The sequence below is a fragment of the Arvicola amphibius genome, chromosome 4 (assembly GCF_903992535.2).
Source record: "Arvicola amphibius chromosome 4, mArvAmp1.2, whole genome shotgun sequence".
In the NCBI taxonomy this organism is placed as follows: Eukaryota; Metazoa; Chordata; class Mammalia; order Rodentia; family Cricetidae; genus Arvicola; species Arvicola amphibius.
Genome location: NC_052050.1, coordinates 11,295,237 through 11,311,924, shown reverse-complemented (window position 1 = coordinate 11,311,924; position 16,688 = coordinate 11,295,237). Strand labels below are relative to the sequence as shown.

At 44.2% G+C, this 16,688-nt stretch overlaps 1 protein-coding gene across 3 annotated transcripts in view; it reads left to right on the top strand.

Annotated features, from left to right (window-relative positions):
* The window catches only part of Map2k6 (mitogen-activated protein kinase kinase 6), a 124,520-nt gene that overhangs the window by 71,709 nt on the left and 36,123 nt on the right, over window positions 1–16,688 (top strand). For all 3 annotated transcript variants that reach the window (XM_038326352.1, XM_038326353.1, XM_038326351.1), the window contains one exon: window positions 13,690–13,756. In XM_038326352.1, coding sequence (XP_038182280.1) covers window positions 13,690–13,756 — 67 coding nt within the window. The remainder of the gene's footprint in view (window positions 1–13,689; window positions 13,757–16,688) is intronic.

The window sequence follows — 16,688 nt, the reverse complement described above, 5'->3', positions numbered from 1 at the left end:
AGGCTGGTCTCGAACTCACAGAGATCTGCCTGCCTCTGCCTCCCGAGTGCTGGGATTAAAGGCGTGCGCCACCACCGCCCGGCCGCATCTCTATTTTTTAAACTTAATTTATAATCCTATTTTTAATTGCACTCAATGGTCAGTTTTACTATGAAATTTTACTGATGTGTATAATGTACTTTGACCATACCCATCTTCCCATTCCCTGCTTTCTATCCTTTTCTTCCCTCCAATGGGTCCCCTTCTACTCCATGGCATCTTTAAACATCTGGATTATGTTAGATCATAGAAAACGTGGTGTTTGTCTGAGTCTGGTCTCTTCCATGTAATATGATCTTCAAGTCCATCCATTTTCCTGAAAATGATATCATTTCTCATTCTTTTTGACTGAGTAATACTCTATTGTGTTTATTTTCCACATTTTCACTATCCTTTGATGGGCACCTAGGTTGGTTCTCTAACTTGCCTATTGTGATCGTTGTCTCTGGCCTCTTTGACCTTTCCCCCCAACTGGATTCTTTCCTTAACTCTTTTACACACACACATACACATACACATGCACGCACGCACGCACGCACGCACACGCACACACACACGTAACAGATGTACAAAAAAGGCCAAATATCTATATACACCTTAGATCTTTATTTTCTCCTTCATTTATTATATTCTATTATTTCTTGTAGTTAACATTTTTGAGAGGTCTGCAGATTTTCCCATTTTTATTTGTGAAGTCTTAGCAAAGATGCTGTCAAAGAGCCTTGTGCTAAAAGTAAACCTCACTTGTAAGCATTTGACATGTGCATGAGAGGTCAGGGGACCACCCTGAGAGGAGTTTTTTTTTTTTTTTCAGTTGTTTTCCCAGGCATTGACTAAGAGTCCCAAAACCATAGTGGGTGCTGGGAGCAGTAGGGGCCATAACTGATGAAAGGCCATGTTTGTTGATTTTTGGGAACTGAAGAATGGGAAGGTTTCTTGGGCAGAAAGTAGTATCTTGAGATGAAGAGATAGGGGAATCTCCCTGCCTAGAAAATCCCCCAAGAAGGTGAAAGAATCACTGAAATACATTTGGTGAAGTCTGATTTTATTCTGAATGTCCACCATGAAGCCATGATGTGAGTCATAGTGACCCTTGGTGTTTAGTCTCTTCTGGGACAATTCACTCCACTAATAGGAATCCAGAAACTTCAGGTAGAGATTTCTAGCCAGTAAGAGAGTCATTGGATCCATTAAGAGACCAGAGTCCTTTTCTCTGATGTTAGGACTCTCAACACCCAGGGCACACAGGATGCAAACAACCCCAAGACACAGAATCTTGCAAGCAGCGATCACGGCCCTGGCTTTCAAATCTTCACCTGACTCCCACTATTCTGCTGAAGTAATTAATGTCAGACAATGACCAAGCCTTTCAGTGTCATCAGAGCATCCTTGGGGAAAGGGTGTGACATTTAATAAGGATGCCACAGGGCTACTGGAGAGCAGAAATCTTTATGACCTTACCCGTGAATCTGATAATATGCTCCCCTCAAATACCAGAGCATTGTTTACTTAGAAGATTATCTGCTTGATTGGCTGACCAAATGTTTTCCACTTTTGCATGAGGGGAACTAAAGTCCAGAAAGGTTAAAATATCTTGAGCATAGTCCACGGCAGTAGATGGCTTTTCTTCTTTCTTTCTTTCTTTCTTTCTTTCTTTCTTTCTTTCTTTCTTTCTTTCTTTCTTTCTTTCTTTCTTTCCTTCCTTCCTTCCTTCCTTCCTTTCTTTCTTTCTTTCTTTCTTTCCTTTTTAATTGAGCCTAGCGCTTCTTGGCAGACCTTGGTCATGCCCCCACAGCTCCTGGTAAACAGTTTTATGACTTGCATGTGGTATCTGGAGAAACAAGGTCAGAGGAGCAGACAGCCTGCACTGTGGACTTTTCTCTAGGACAAATTTCTGTGGGTTCTGGGTTTTATATATACAGCACAGACAGCTCAGTAACAGTCCTCCCACAAGCAGACACATGACGAAGAACTATTTCAGCTGAAGCACTGAACACAATTGTATTTTATGGGAAAGCCAACTGCATGTGTCTGTATCTGGACAAAAGTCCTTGAAATAGCGGGAAAAATTCCACATAAAGTTTTTGTGATCATTAAATAAGTCGTGGAGGATAACTGAAAATACCATGTTGCATATAATAGATTCTCAATAAATTCAAGCGTTTAATCATTCTTCTCATGAACAATTTGTTCACGAACATTTTCTCCTGAATATTTGTTCCTGACGCAGTACCAACCTCGGAACAGCAGCGTGGCTAGCGTGGTAATTTAGTTTTTATTTTCCCAACATCTCTTTGTCAGGTGTCAGTGCAAGTGTTGCTTAGCTAAAAATGGGCTAGGAGATAACTCACAGGCTGAAAACACTGGCTGCTCTTCCAGAGGATCCGGGTCCCCAGAGCCCTGTAGACTCATAAACATCTGTAACTCTAGTTCTAGGGGATCTTATGCCTTCTTCTGACCTCTGGAGGAACTAGGCTTTCAGGCAAAACTCTCATATACCTTGTATACAAATAAGTATCATTTAAAGAAAAGAACCCACAATGTAAAGGAAATCTTATAAAATTATTAAATAGAGGGATAATTACAAACTCTCTCCATATATAGTATACATGTATATACATATAGTTTTATATGTTTATATTTAAAATCCTAAAAATAAAATTTGCCTCGGTGTATGTCTATGCACTACACGAGTGCAGTGTCCTTGGAGGCCAGAAGCGGGCACTATAACCCCCGGAACTGGAGTTCTAGATGGTTCTGAGCCACCATGTGACTGCTGGGAACCAACATGGATGCTTTGCAAGAGCAGCAAGTGCTCTTAACCAATGAGCCTTCTCTCCAGCCCCCATATTTTTGATTAGACAATGTAACCATATCAGGAATACTCTTTAGGTAATGGTATGTATGAGAAATTATGAAGCATATACGAACCAATGACTTTTCCCTCATAGCTCTGTGATCGTGTAGGTGTGTGTGGATCACTGTTTTTCAAGCAGAGAATTTATGTATTTTCTTCTTGTGTTCCGTCTTGAAGATGAACTTATTTATGGATATGACAGTAACTATTTACCCCAAACAGTTTCTAGACTTATTACCCAAGACTAGAGAAGGCTACTTCTTTTGACACGTTGAGTTATGGCATTGCCTGGAGTGGTATTTGTTAATTACAGTGATGATGATTAATTCAGAAGTACAAACTGGAGGCTTCAGTTGTTCTATAAGACTGGGGAAATTTTCCATTAAGAGCTCCATGAGAATCTGAAATACCATTGAAATATTAGTTTACTGGTATAAACCAAACCACATTGAAAATAAGTAATTTGTTTTTATAGATTTGCTTTCTCTTTTCAAAAAAAGCCTCATCTTTCAGTTCTGTGGTTTCCTGGGAGCTATTTCTTAGTAATTGGGTGTCATGGACCCCTAACGAAAAGTGTCACCAATAGAGAGATGCATGAAGCCAGGACAATATATAACAGAATGAAAGACAAGCTGTTGTGGTCGTTGGAGTAGTTGGCCTGGATGTTCTTTGGAAACCAGACTCTTACCGTATCTCAAGCCTCCACAGAGAAGGGTGCTAGATATTATATACAAACCACAACCACACAAAGGTTAAAGTTAAGGTTTGAGTTACAGGACAAAGAATTCTGTCATACTTTATGGCTACAATTTCTTTATCTTTTTGCTTTTCATTGTTAGGGATAGTGGACCAGAGACCTGGAGAAAGGGTTATATGTCATCTTATGTTTTTTCTTTCCATTTAGCATTCCCATAGCGTTCAAGAAAGATCTCAAAGAAGGCTAGCATCTCCCTCTTTGCCCCAGCACAAAATAGCAGGTGGCACTGAGATGCCCATGCAGTCATTGAGGTAGAGGGAAGAGTGCTCCTGCCTTATGAAAGCACAGAGGACAAAAAGAGTGTCATTTTGTTGCTGTTTACATTTTGAGAAATTTCAAATGTATTCAAAGTAAAATAATCTAATGAGCCACCGTCCCCAAGCTTCAATAATTACCAGCGCGTGGCTGATCTTATTTCATTTTCATCTTCACTTTGCAGCTCTTTCCTGTCATCCATATCATTTGAAGCAAACCCTAGAAGCATATCATTGTAAACATTTCCATATTTATATCTAAAAATGAACACTTTTAAAACTCTATCAAAGCTTGGTGTGCAATTTGGAGAGATCAGCCACTTCCCTAAATTCTCTGCAATCTGTTTCCATGTCTTTCTTTCAGAGCCCTGTTTTTAGCAGCCTGGTGACTATACTTCCTTTTGATGCAGGCTCATGAATGGAGTAACACATAAAGAAGATGAATGTAGCCAGTTGATGGGGATTCCCCACAGAACCACTGCCCGCCTCCTCCTCTCACGCTGGGTCTAGACCACACGGAGAGGGCTTCGCTGTGATTTACATTCGGGCTGTCTCAAGAGCATGGAGTCAGCACTAAATTGCTAACAGCACAGAACATACTTTAAATCCACCAAGCCTAAAAAAAGCAAACCCTTCTGGGTGCTCACATTCTGGCATCTTCTTTGACAGGACCAGGGATTCTCTGTTTGCCAGTGACTCTGCTTTCTTAGGCCCCTCTCCTCAAGTGTTGTTGCTCTGGCTGACTTCTTTCCTCTCTGTTTTCTTGTCTCCCCGCCTGTCTTTTTCATCTTGTCTGCTTCCAGATCTTCACATTTTTTTTTTCCTGTAGAAGAACACTCTCAAACTTCATTTTTCCCACTGGAAATCTGCCATATGTTCTCCCAGTATTTCTCAGGAATTCTGAATTGAAACTCATTGTCTTAATTGCATTTCTTGTCTATAGGACAGAATATGATGATGATGGTGGTGAGGATAATGGTGATGTTGATGGTGATGATGACAATGGTGGTGATGATGGGGATGGTAGTCATGGTAATGATGACAATGATAATGGTGATGGGGATGATGATAATGGTGATGGGGGTGATAATGGTGATGATGATGGGGATGGTGGTGATGGTGATAATGTTGATGATGGTTGTACTGATGATAAATTGAATACCTACAACACTGAAGCAACTTAAGGAGAAAGGGGTTCAGGTGCTACCGTCCATTACGGTAGGGAACAAATGGTGGCAACAATGGCTCGTTGTTGTGTCGTAGAAGCTTGTCCATATCTGGATGATCAGGAAGCAGAAAGAATATGGCAAGAAGCAGGAAGGAGCCAGGTATTCTAGACACCATTATCCCTCTCCTGTGATCTATTTTCCACAGTGAAGCCCATGTCCCAAAGTTTCTAGTTTCCCAAAACAGCACCACCATATGGGAACCATGCGTTCAAACTGATAAGCTTCTGGGGCACATTGTGTATTCAAATCATAGCACTCGTTATCTCCCTCCTCTCCTTGTCTGCTCCCTTTTGCTCACCTTTTTTTCCCTCACTAAATCTCCGTTTGCTGTGGAATAGCCAGACGATGATGATGCTAGTGATGGTGGTGGCGTTGATGATGGTGGTGATGATAATGGCTACGACGATGCTGTTAACGATGTTGATAATAATGGTGATGGTGGTGGTGGTGGTGCTGATGCTGATGGTGGTGATGAAGGCGTTGGTGGGGGGCAGTGATGGTGGTGGCGTTGATGATGGTGATGATAATGGCGACGATGCTGTTAATGATGTTGATAATAATGGTGATGGTGGTGGTGGTGGTGATGATGGTTAAGGATGGCAACACTGATGATGATGGTGACTGTGAGATGATAGTGATGGCAACAGTGGCGGTGGTGATGTCTATTAGTCAGGGTTTTCTAGAGGAGCAGAACCGATAGAATAAATATATACCATGACAAGTTATTAGATTGGCTTGCATGATGTGTGCTGAGTAAACAGTCCAGCTGTCTTCATGCTAGAGAGTCTGAGGGTTGGGCAACTGCTCGGTCCGTTGGGGCAGGTGCTCTGGCAGTACCAGTGTTTCATAGGAGGTCTGGGGGACTCCTGGAAAACATCTGGTCCTCCCTCCAGTCCACTCAAGAAGCTGATGCCAGCGAGCGATGGCTATAGCAGGGGCAAAACTCACCAGTGCGGAGCGAAGGTGATTGGGCAAAAGCAGCCTTTTCCCCCCCTCAGATCTCTTCATATCTGCTCACTCTGGGCTGGAGATCTCCTCCCCTTCGTCAATTCCCGTAAGGAAACACCCTCCAAAACCCCTCCCAAAGATGTGTCTTTTGGTTGATCCCAGATCTAGTTACGTTGACCACTAAAGATTTCACCATGGCAAATAGTGAACTCTCACGTACCCCTCAAATCAGTTAGCCAAGACTACCCATAATACCACTTCCTCTGCGAGGCACTTTATTCTCCTTGTCTGGTTTCCTCTCTCCTGCCTTCAGTGTGCATTGTCTGCAGCACCCGCCCTATAAATTCACTGCTATTTTAGTTATGGGAATTTCATATCTGCTGACACCTTAAAAAAAAACGGAATTTGCAGAGTGATGAGTTTTATCCCTTGTAACTTTTGCTTTAGTGAATTATGACAGTTTCAGTTCAATGATGTAGTTAACACAGTGAGGAACTTTGAATTTAATTATGGTGGAAAAGGTTTTATTTATTATTTTTTAATTACAATTAATGGGCCTTTGTGTGGGAATGTGCATATGAGTGCAGTGCTTACGGGTTCTAAAAGAGGGTGTCGTATATCCCGGGGATAGAGTTATAGACTGATGTGGGTGCTGGGAACTGAATTCTGGGCTTCCTTTTTATTTATTATTTTTTCCATTCTTATTGAGACAGGGTTTCTATGTGTAGCCCTGGCTGCCCTGGAACTCTCTCTGTAGAGTAGGCTGACCTCAAAGTCAGCTAGCCACCTGACTCTGCCCCCTAAGTGCTGGGACTAACGGTGTGGGTCACCACCCAGCCATGAACTTGGGTCTTCTTGAAGAGCAGTGTGTACTCTCTTAAACAGCCTCCAGCAATGGCATTCTTCTGAGGCAGACACAACTGGCTTGGATGTAGGGGACGTATCAGGAACCTAGGAGGAAATTAGGTGGGAAGTGATGCAAGTGAAAACTGTATCTAGACATACTGTATCATACTCAATGCTAGACAAGTGAAAACTGTATCTAGACATACTGTATCATACTCAATGCTAGACAAGTGGTTCTTGACCTTGGCTGGAATCTAAGTTGCTGTCAAAGTTAAAGTGTGTGTGTGTGTGTGTGTGTGTGTGTGTGAGAGAGAGAGAGAGAGAGAGAGAGAGAGAGAGAGAGAGAGAGAGAGAATATGTTTTGAGGTTACACGCCCAGAAATCCTGAGTCTATAGAGCTGGACTAGTTCCCATAGCTGGTGGGCACACTGACCATGTGGTTCAAGATGCGTGAGCTGTTGGGAAATATAATTTTAGCCCAAGTCACACAAGGGAGGAAGGTCAGGGGATGTTATTGGAAGACACAAGATGCCTTTGACAGGGTGTTCTGCTTACCTCATCTTTTAAAAATATAAGCACAAATGTGGAAGAGGGAAAGGAAAGTATTTGTGGGACACTCAGCCTCCAGGGCACTGCCGGAGTTCTTTCCACACATTGCGTCAGCGTGTGCACGCTGTGTCAGATGAACCTGTGAGTGGCCTGGTCAGGCTGACAGTTAGCTCCGGTTTGCAGGTTCAGGGCCTGATTTATGGTGCGGACTCTCTTTAAGATCACACTGTAAATAAGGAGCACAGCTGGTGTCTTGGTTTCTTTTCCCCTGTCGTCGTGATAAAAGCCATCATGGAGGAAGGGCTTATGTGCGCTCATAGTTCAAAGTATGGTCCACCATGATGGGGGCATCAGGCCAGCTGGAGCTTGAAGCAGCTGGCACCGTTACAGCCACAGTTGGAAGGCAGCCATGAAGACATGCGTGCTAGGGCAGCACCCACTCTCTCTATTTTATGCAGTACAGGTTCTCTTGCCCAGGGATTAGTCCCATCCACAGCCAAGTAATGTATCAAGACAGTGCCCTAACAGAATGCCCAGAGGTCCCTTTCCCAGGGGACTGTAGATTATGTTGAACCAACCTTTAATGCAAAGCATCACGAGCGGGATTTGAAACACAGCCTTGTTGGTTACATTTGTGTTATTTCCACCTTATTTGAAGTTTTTATTTCCATATTATCCTCCCTCCCTCCATCCCTCCTTCCCTATAGCCCTCCCTCCCTTCCTCCCTCCCCCCACCTCTTATCATTTTTATCTTCTTCTATCCCCCCACTCTGTACCTCCTCCCCCCTTCTCAGCTCTCTCAAAATAGCCAAGGAAAGGACAATGGACATTCCGTAAACAGATATTTACGACGAGGCATACTGGACAACATTTTTGCTTCTGGGGAACTTATACATTCCTGTGGGGAAGGCAGACAATAAATCAGTAATGAGCGAATGTGAAATTAAAATCAACAAACTAAGGTTATGAGGAAAATAGATGGGCGGTGGCCACGGGAGCTGCTTCCGGAGAGCAGGGGAAGGCTTAGGGCGAGGTTCTGTGGGTTTTCCATGAATGTGCTGAATTCAGAAGGTTGGATTCTCCTCTGCTAGCAGCTGGCACGTTCCCTGTAGAGGGGACCACGGAGGGGAGGGGCAAGCAGCTAAGAGATTCAGTCTGCCTTCTCAGTTAAGGTCAATGTGATTGGAAGTTTTCAGATGAGCTCTCCAATTTTTCATCTGTAAACTTTGTGTAGTCCTCCCAGATTTTGCACACCATGTGTAGTCTTGGTGACGTGAAATAGCTGGCATTTTGTAGGGTTGTGGTGGAACAGGCTCCTTGTCGTCTTCCTAGTGATTTTTTTTTTTAAAAAAATACACACACACACACACACACACACACATATACATATATAAATAATTTATTTAACTTTATTTCTATGTGCATTGTTGCGAAGGTGTCAGATTCCCTGGAACTGGAGGTAGAGACATTTGTGAGCTGGCATGTGGATGCTGGAGAGATGGCTCAGTGGCTAAGAGCCCTGGTTGCTCTTCCAGAGGTCTCCACACTGGCTTTTGTAAAGGCAGCTTTTTCTCTGCACCTCCTGCCTCCTCTGGGCTCCATTAGCTGCTTTGCATAGGATCCTTGTAGTTTAATGGCATCTAATGACACTTTTCTGTGCGCTTTGCTGCCAGCGACACTTGGAACACAAACCCAGATGCTCCTCGTAGGGAGAGAGCAGCCAAGGCCTCCAGGTCTCCAGCAACTTGGCTCGAAGCCCCATTCACACTGGGGAACACACTAGAAAAATAAACTTGGCTCTGGTGACCCGCAGTCCTTCCTCTTGTGAAGCTAGGCCGATGGTCGCCGACCACGAGAATCACGCTCACCGACCCTCTTAGAAGCTGACGAATGCTTAGACACCAGCTTATCTCAGGGTGTCACTGTCTGCGGTCCTCGTGGGGGCTGTGTGCTGTTTGGGTTGGCGCTAGGAGCACAGCCTTCTATTTTATGTAATAAGGCACCTCAGAAAGGCCTTTGTGCTCACCCCCACAGAGCGGGTGCTGGGCGAGACCTCATTTGTACTCCATCATTTTAACGTACACTTAAAGCCAGCGTATTTCTATGTGGCCTGGTCATTTCTCTTCTAAAGATTTAGAAATTTTTAATGTTTCTCCTTCCCCTCCACTCTTTCTAATTTTTCTTTTCTTTCTCAGCCTGGCTCTGTTTTACGTTGGGTCTGAATTTTCATGGCCTGACATGGGTCTCTCTCTCTCTCTCTCTCTCTCTCTCTCTCTCTCTCTCTCTCTCTTATCGTGGGTCTCTCTCTTTGTCTGTCTCTCTCTGTCTCTGTCTCTCTGTCTGTCTCTGTCTCTCTCTCTCTCACACACACACTGATGAAGCAAGGCTGTCTGTGTTCAGTCAGGCGGGCCCCTCTTCTCCAGTCTGCACCAAGAAAAAAAGCATACAAGAAATAGACAAGATTCTGAGAAGTCTTGTTTTTCTGTCCCCATCTAAGGTAAAGACTATTTTCTGACTTTTAACAATTTCTGGTTTGGATTTATCAAGGGAAAGGTCCATTAACGTTCTTGGCCACTTAACTTTGCTATCCCTATCTCTCCTTCCCATTAATGGTTTTCCACCGTAGCTTGCTGTGTTAAATGTTAGCATGAGGTGTTGGCAGCCTCTTTGAGGGAACAGATTGCCCTGAAATAAACACAGCTGGAAACCGACCACCTATTGTTTTTCTTTCTGTTAGGAAATGAAAGAGCCATTTATCAAAAGGCTAGAGAACCGGGCTCCCAGGGTTACTTCAGGGATTTCTAACTGCAGGGCTGCTTAATGAGCAATGCCACCCCTGGGTGTCTGAATGGGCCAGCTAACCTTCTGCCTCCCCAAGTGAGCCGCTTCCATTGCCTAGGAACAATGAACTCACCAAGGTTTTGCTACCACACAAGAGCAGGAGGTGGAGTCTGCTCTGTCTGCCTCCCGCTGAAGTGTGCCGGCTTTGGAGCTCAGGAAGGGGTGAGTTCTGTTGGGGCTGATTCTGGAGCCCCTGTGTTTGCAGCTTTAAAAACCTCCTGGGAGATGCTGAAGCTTCTGGAGATGGAGAAGTAAGACCAGGAAGGTCGTGGATATGTGTATGGTCCTCGCGTTACTTGATTTACCTCCTCAAGGTTTTTCTAAGTGACATTTGACTGGGTTCTGCATCTCCTGAGGTTTATTCTTGCTGTCCCGGAGTTGAATGTTTTGAAATTTTATACTTGTGCAAACGTTGAACACCATGAAAATCTCTAACATGTAGATAGTCAGGGGTCAGATTTGGAGATGAGAGGCTAGTAATTTCAGTCAGAGGCTGCCAATCGCCAATTCTGTGGGAGGGTGATGTGATGTGGGGTGGGGTGACTGGGTGTACATGGAAGGTGGGGGAGAGCCAAGGGAAGGCTGTATTATTGTCTTGGTCATTTATTCTGTTTGTTTCTGTCCACAGAAGTCTCTCTCCACCCTTTCTCTTCATCCTTTGCTTTGCTGTCTTTGGATAGCTGTTTTGCTAATTTATTGTGTTGGGGTGGCATAACTAGTTGCTGCTAAGAATTCCTCCAGATGCACTGTGCTTTTTAAATGGAGATTTTTTCCCTCCTAAAACAGTGATCTGGCTTCACACCTGTCAGATAGGAAGCAAGTTAGGCATGAGGAAGAGTAGCTACGGCAGAGGTTTGATTGAATGATCTCTTGGAGCCGTTATCACAGATAAACTATTTTACTTTACTTTTGTTTTATTTGAGAAAATGCTAAGGTGCTATTTGTTGGGTTTTTTTTTTGGTTCCCTCTTTGCTTGTAATGCTAACCATTTGTCATGGTTTGAAGTGGAGCATCTTGTTCCTCTCTGGAGTGACTCTTTAAACAGCGTCTCCTGTCTGTGTGGCTGAGATTCATGGAGGAGACTACTTAGAGTTAACCGTGCATCTATTCGTCAGACTCAGCACCAGGCAGCACAGTGAAAAGTCCTATCCATTGTCAATCCACTTTGCATTGAGCTGATTAACTTCACAAATAAGTGGCCTCTGAGATTCAGGAGAAGGGAGGAGTAAGGTGTATGCTGATTCTTCTAGAAGGGATAGTTGAAAACCTCTTTACTGAAGATGTCTGCCAAAGGCTTTCTCTGTTGATTATTGACTAGTATTGTCTTCATAGTGCTTGCTGAATTGATCTAGATATTGAATTTCTAAAGAATAGATTAAAAAGCTCAATTATACACGATTTTAGGGTTCTGATAACATAGGCAGTTTTATTCATGGATTTCTTACTATTTTTTTGAAACGAGACATAGAGATATTTTCTCTGTATGATCATAATGAAAAGGTTCTTTGGCTAGCTCATGTATTTTCATATTTTTTTCATATGCCCTTGTCTGGTTTGATTCTTGCATTTGGTTCAAAGAAGTAAATATCAACGTTATTTCTGGATTTTACAGCCAAGGAGACTGAGAGTCAAAAGCCAGGATGGGGTTGGGGAGATGGCTGTGTGGGTTAAGAGCACTGTCTACTCTTGTGGAGGACCCAGGTTCTATTCCTAGCACTCACAGGGTGGCTCACAATAGTCTATAACTCCAGTTCCAGGGGGCGCAACATGTTTTGTCCTCCTCAGACACTGCATGCATGTGATACACAGACACACATGCAGGCAAAAACACCCATGCACATTTAAAAAAAAAATCTTTTGGAAAGAAATGAGTCTGAAAGTCACTTGTGGTAAGAGAAACAACCTGACGGCTTTTAAAATCACAACCCCGTGCCCCCCATCCTCCCACTCCCCGGCCATGTCTGTACTCTCGGCCTTATAGAATAGTGGGAAGAACTCCACATCGGGTGTCAGGAGGCCTCCACACAGATGCTAAGGACGCCATTGCTGACTCTGGTGTTGAACAGGTCACTAAGCTCTTTGGGGCATTTTTTTTTCTTTGCGCATGGAGTACTTTGTTTTCTTATGCTGTGCCTTAGGGTCTACTAGGCTCTCATCTAGAGCTTGTCTTAGCTCGGATGAGCCCACGTAGAATACAGAGAAGAAATGAGGGAAGAAGTGAGACTGTAGGCATTGTGTCCAGCTCGGCTTTGGGTCCTCCCACCAAGTGCAAAGACCTGGGATCATTGCATGAGAAGCATCTGCTTCCTGAGCTGCCATGTCCCCGTCTATTCTTTTTGGCTCATCGGCAAAGGCGCTTGAGCCAAACTCTCCTGTAATTTTAGCCTAGGGATGAGCAGCGCCAGGCTACATTCCCATCTGGACCCCAAAAGAAATGATAACCCAGCACGAGCCCATCTGGTCCTCCTAATCCTTATCAGAGCATAGCAGATGTATCACTGCACACTTCGGGAATTAAGTCAGATGCTTTCTCTTCCGGTTTTCAGTCTCTTGTAGGTAGCCGAGGAATGAGTAAAGACAGAGCAGCCGAGAAGTGGTGTTGTGGTTTTGTTTTGTGTATCCATTCCCATCATCAGTTCTAACAACTGCTCAACTTAGAAAGCTATAGGATCGGGATGACGCCATTTGGTTGGCGTTAAAACAGAAACAAAAGGACAGCAACCCCAATACCCCGCCAGTGTCATCAACCATCCTGATGACTCTTTATTTATTATGTATACAATATTCTGTCTGCATGTATGCCTGCAGGCCAGAAGAGGGCACCAGACCTCACTACAGATGGTTGTGAGCCACCACGTGGTTGCTGGGAATTGAACTCAGGACCTTTGGAAGAGCAGGCAGTGCTCTTAACTGCTGAGCCATCTCTCCAGCCCCTCGTGATGACTCTTTAAAAGAACAACCAAGGAAGCTAACACGACAGCTTCTCAGTGGAGAGAAAGGACCCGCCTTCTTAGCCAAAGAGTTGGCCATTTTTCTTCAGTGTTGAAGCCCTGGTCTTACGCGGGATAGGCAAGTGCCTTGCCAGTGAGCCACAGTCCCAGCCAGAATTAACGTTTTCACCTTGACATGTGCGCTCTGGGTCTACGGCAATGCCATTTCCGGTCTCAGCCCACCTTTCATTTGAGAGGTGTCCGACGCCCTGGCCCCCTGTCGCTTACTGGTTGCTTCCCTTGCAAGTTGTAATCTGAACTGGGCGAGGCTAGCAGGTGTCTGTGGTGACCTTTTCCATCTGCCCAAAGTCTCTGTCTGCCCTTGCTCTCCTACAACAAAGCAGATACTGACTTGTTCCCCTTATGTCTTTCCCCATAGGCAAGAAGCGAAACCCGGGCCTTAAGATTCCAAAAGAAGCCTTCGAACAACCTCAGACCAGTTCCACGTAAGTCATGAAGAGGAGGGTTCCATTCTGGATCCTTGTATTTTACATGCTTGCAGTGTGTGTGTGTGTGTGTGTGTGTGTGTGTGTGTGTTGGGGGCGGGGAGGACTCAGTGTTGAACTCGTGCACACGGTCTTGACTTTGCATGTGGTTGTGAAAAGGAACAGCCCTTGGAGAGGGAAGTCGTTTGCTCGCTCTTCTGAGTCCTGAAGCAACCAAGCCGTAAGTCTACATTGAAGTCAGTGTCTCAAATTGCTGGCTGTGTGAGAGCTACATGCCACGTGGTAGTTGAGATCCTACATAAACCCAGCAAGCTCCCCGGGTGCGGAGTGTCTCAACTTTTCCCTGTAGATATCCACGAACAGACAGCTAAATCTACGTGTGTGTGGGGGAGCACTACTCTGAAAATGGAGTTCGAATGGGAGGATGGTATGTGACAAGCGCCTGCACTTTGACACTTAATCCTGTATTTTTAATCAGAATGCAAGGTGAGCTAAAGGGATGCTTCTGTATTAGCTGAAGCTTTGGCCCAAAGCCCTTAGTGAGCTCAAATCCTCTTGTATGTCTGTGTGGTTGGCTGGGTTGTTACCCTCCCCTCCAGCTGGAGGGCCAAGAACCAGTCTGCCCACGAGGAGTGGGGAATCCAAGACGAGAAACCATGGGAGAGGCCCTAGAGTGTCAGAGAAAGTACCAAGAGAAAACCCTGAGTCTTTAGGTCATCAGTTCTCTAGGCCTCCTGGTAAAGGGAGTTTTGTCTTAGCTGTGATGCATCTGACAGAAAGAGCAGCCCCTAGTGTTGGGATGTGCTCATGAAACAACCTATTGTCTGGGACAGAGGCCCCTGGAGTCTGGGATAGAGGCCCCTGGAGTCCTTGCAGGAACAGAAAGACTCTCTAGGGTAGCGGAAAGACTGGAGTCAGTTGGAATGTTCTTTTCATGAGGATCTGTGGGAGGAAATTCTTGCCCTACCTACGTGAATATGGGGCTTGTTGGAAGGGGATTTTTGTCTGCATAATCTTGGGTTCTCTCCAACTGTACATGTGAAAAACGTGTGATACTGGTTGTTTTTCTTTTTCTTTTTCTTTTCTTTTCTTTTCTTTTTTTTTTTTAGAATTTCTCCCTGGTTTTTAGAGAGCTTACAGTAAAACATGAAGTCTCCTCATGCTAGTCTGGGCAGAACTGTATGGGAGACACTTTGACATAATTATAGTCATAGGGGATTGCGAAGAAATGCGCAGAAAAGTCCACTGTGCCCTCTCCCTAGTCTGTGCACCTTCAGTTCAGCGCTTATACAACTGTAGAGTGTTCGCACAACCAAGGAATCCGTACTGGAGGAGATCATATAACTCCTAAACTAGCCATACAGTATTCCATGTGTGTGTGTGTGTGCGTGCCTGCTTGTGGAGGTCAGAGGGAGTCAGTTCTATTCTCTCTGCACCATGTGGCTCACAGGTACTGAACCCAGGCCCCCAGGCTTGGCAGCAAAGACCTTTCTCTACTGAGCCATCCCTCTGGCCCCATGATTGGCTTCTGAGTTATTTATGTATTGTATGCACATGAACTTTCCCAGTTATCTCTTATGGAAATACTTCTTTTAACATGTAATTTGTCTTTTTCATTCTTTCTTTCATCAGGATTTTTTTTTTTTTTTAAAAAACTAGGCAGAACAGTTTGATTTTGATGGAATACTATTTATTATTCTTCCTACCGATTCTGCTTCTGGTACCACATTTAAGAACGCTTTTTTTTTTTTTTTTTTTTTTTTTTTTTTTGCCTTAGGTCCTGAAGATGCTCAGTGTTTTTGTGTAGACATTTCAGCCTAAGAGACATTGGGAGTTAAGTTTTTGTACAGCATATGATGCGCTGAGGGTTCCAGTTGTAGTTCAGTTTGCTGTTGACTGTCTCTCCCCCATGGAATTGCCATTGCCCTTTCCTTGTTTAGTGCTAGCTGGGCATAGCCGCTTTGAACCATGTCTGGATTTCCTGCTCTCTTCCATTGATTTATGGGTCTACTCTTCCTCCAGGCTCCCACCGTCTTGATTACTGCCACAGGGAGTGGACATGGCTTCTTCCACTTTGTTCTTTTTGAAAATCAATTTTATTATTTTTTTTTTTTTTAGGCTTTCGTATACCTATGCACATGCATTCCAAAGTTACGTTGGCCCTTGAAAGAGCCTATCCTTTTTTCTTGTTAGTTTTAGAATAAACTTGTTCTTGTCTGCAAAGATACTTCCTAATGTTTTATTAAGAGTTGAGTTTAACCTGGAAGTCAACGGAGGGAGAAAAAAATTTCTTTTGTTATGCCCAAGTTTCTGGTTCCCAAATGAATTCATGGAGCCAGATTTCTGATGCAAATTACATGAGGATTTTTAATTCATACTCAAGTTTGGGCCAACACCTTTCCAGCACCCCAGCATGGTGGGTGCAGAAAGTATGGCAGGGAGCCCTGGGAAGGTAGAACTTTTAAAGGGGAAATGCTGTAATCAAGGAGTTCATGTTCTGTAATCTTGGGATTGGGCAATGAGGGCATAAGGTAAGAGAATTTCTGAAATCATTGGTCAGTTTTTGGGCATGAAAACCTAACGAAGAGCCATAAATTACTGACAAGGTGTCTTCAAGGACAGGGTGCCTCCCAAGAACATCTGGACCTCGTTGAATCTCATGGCCCTGCTCGCTAGCTCCTTAATTGGCTATTTTAAGGGTGTCTGTTCAAATTTCTGCTATCACTGCACATTTCTAGAGCTGAGATCTGCCTACCCCACAGCTCAATATACGGCTTAAGATGAAGCCCCTTCTTTAAACTGGAGTTTGCAAAATCAGGTCCTCACACTTTTACATTGGGTCTGCTAGTATAGGAACATAATACATTTCTCTAGGTCTATATATTTCCTTCTTTCCTCCCTCCCTCCCTCCCTCCCTCCCTCCCTCCCTCCC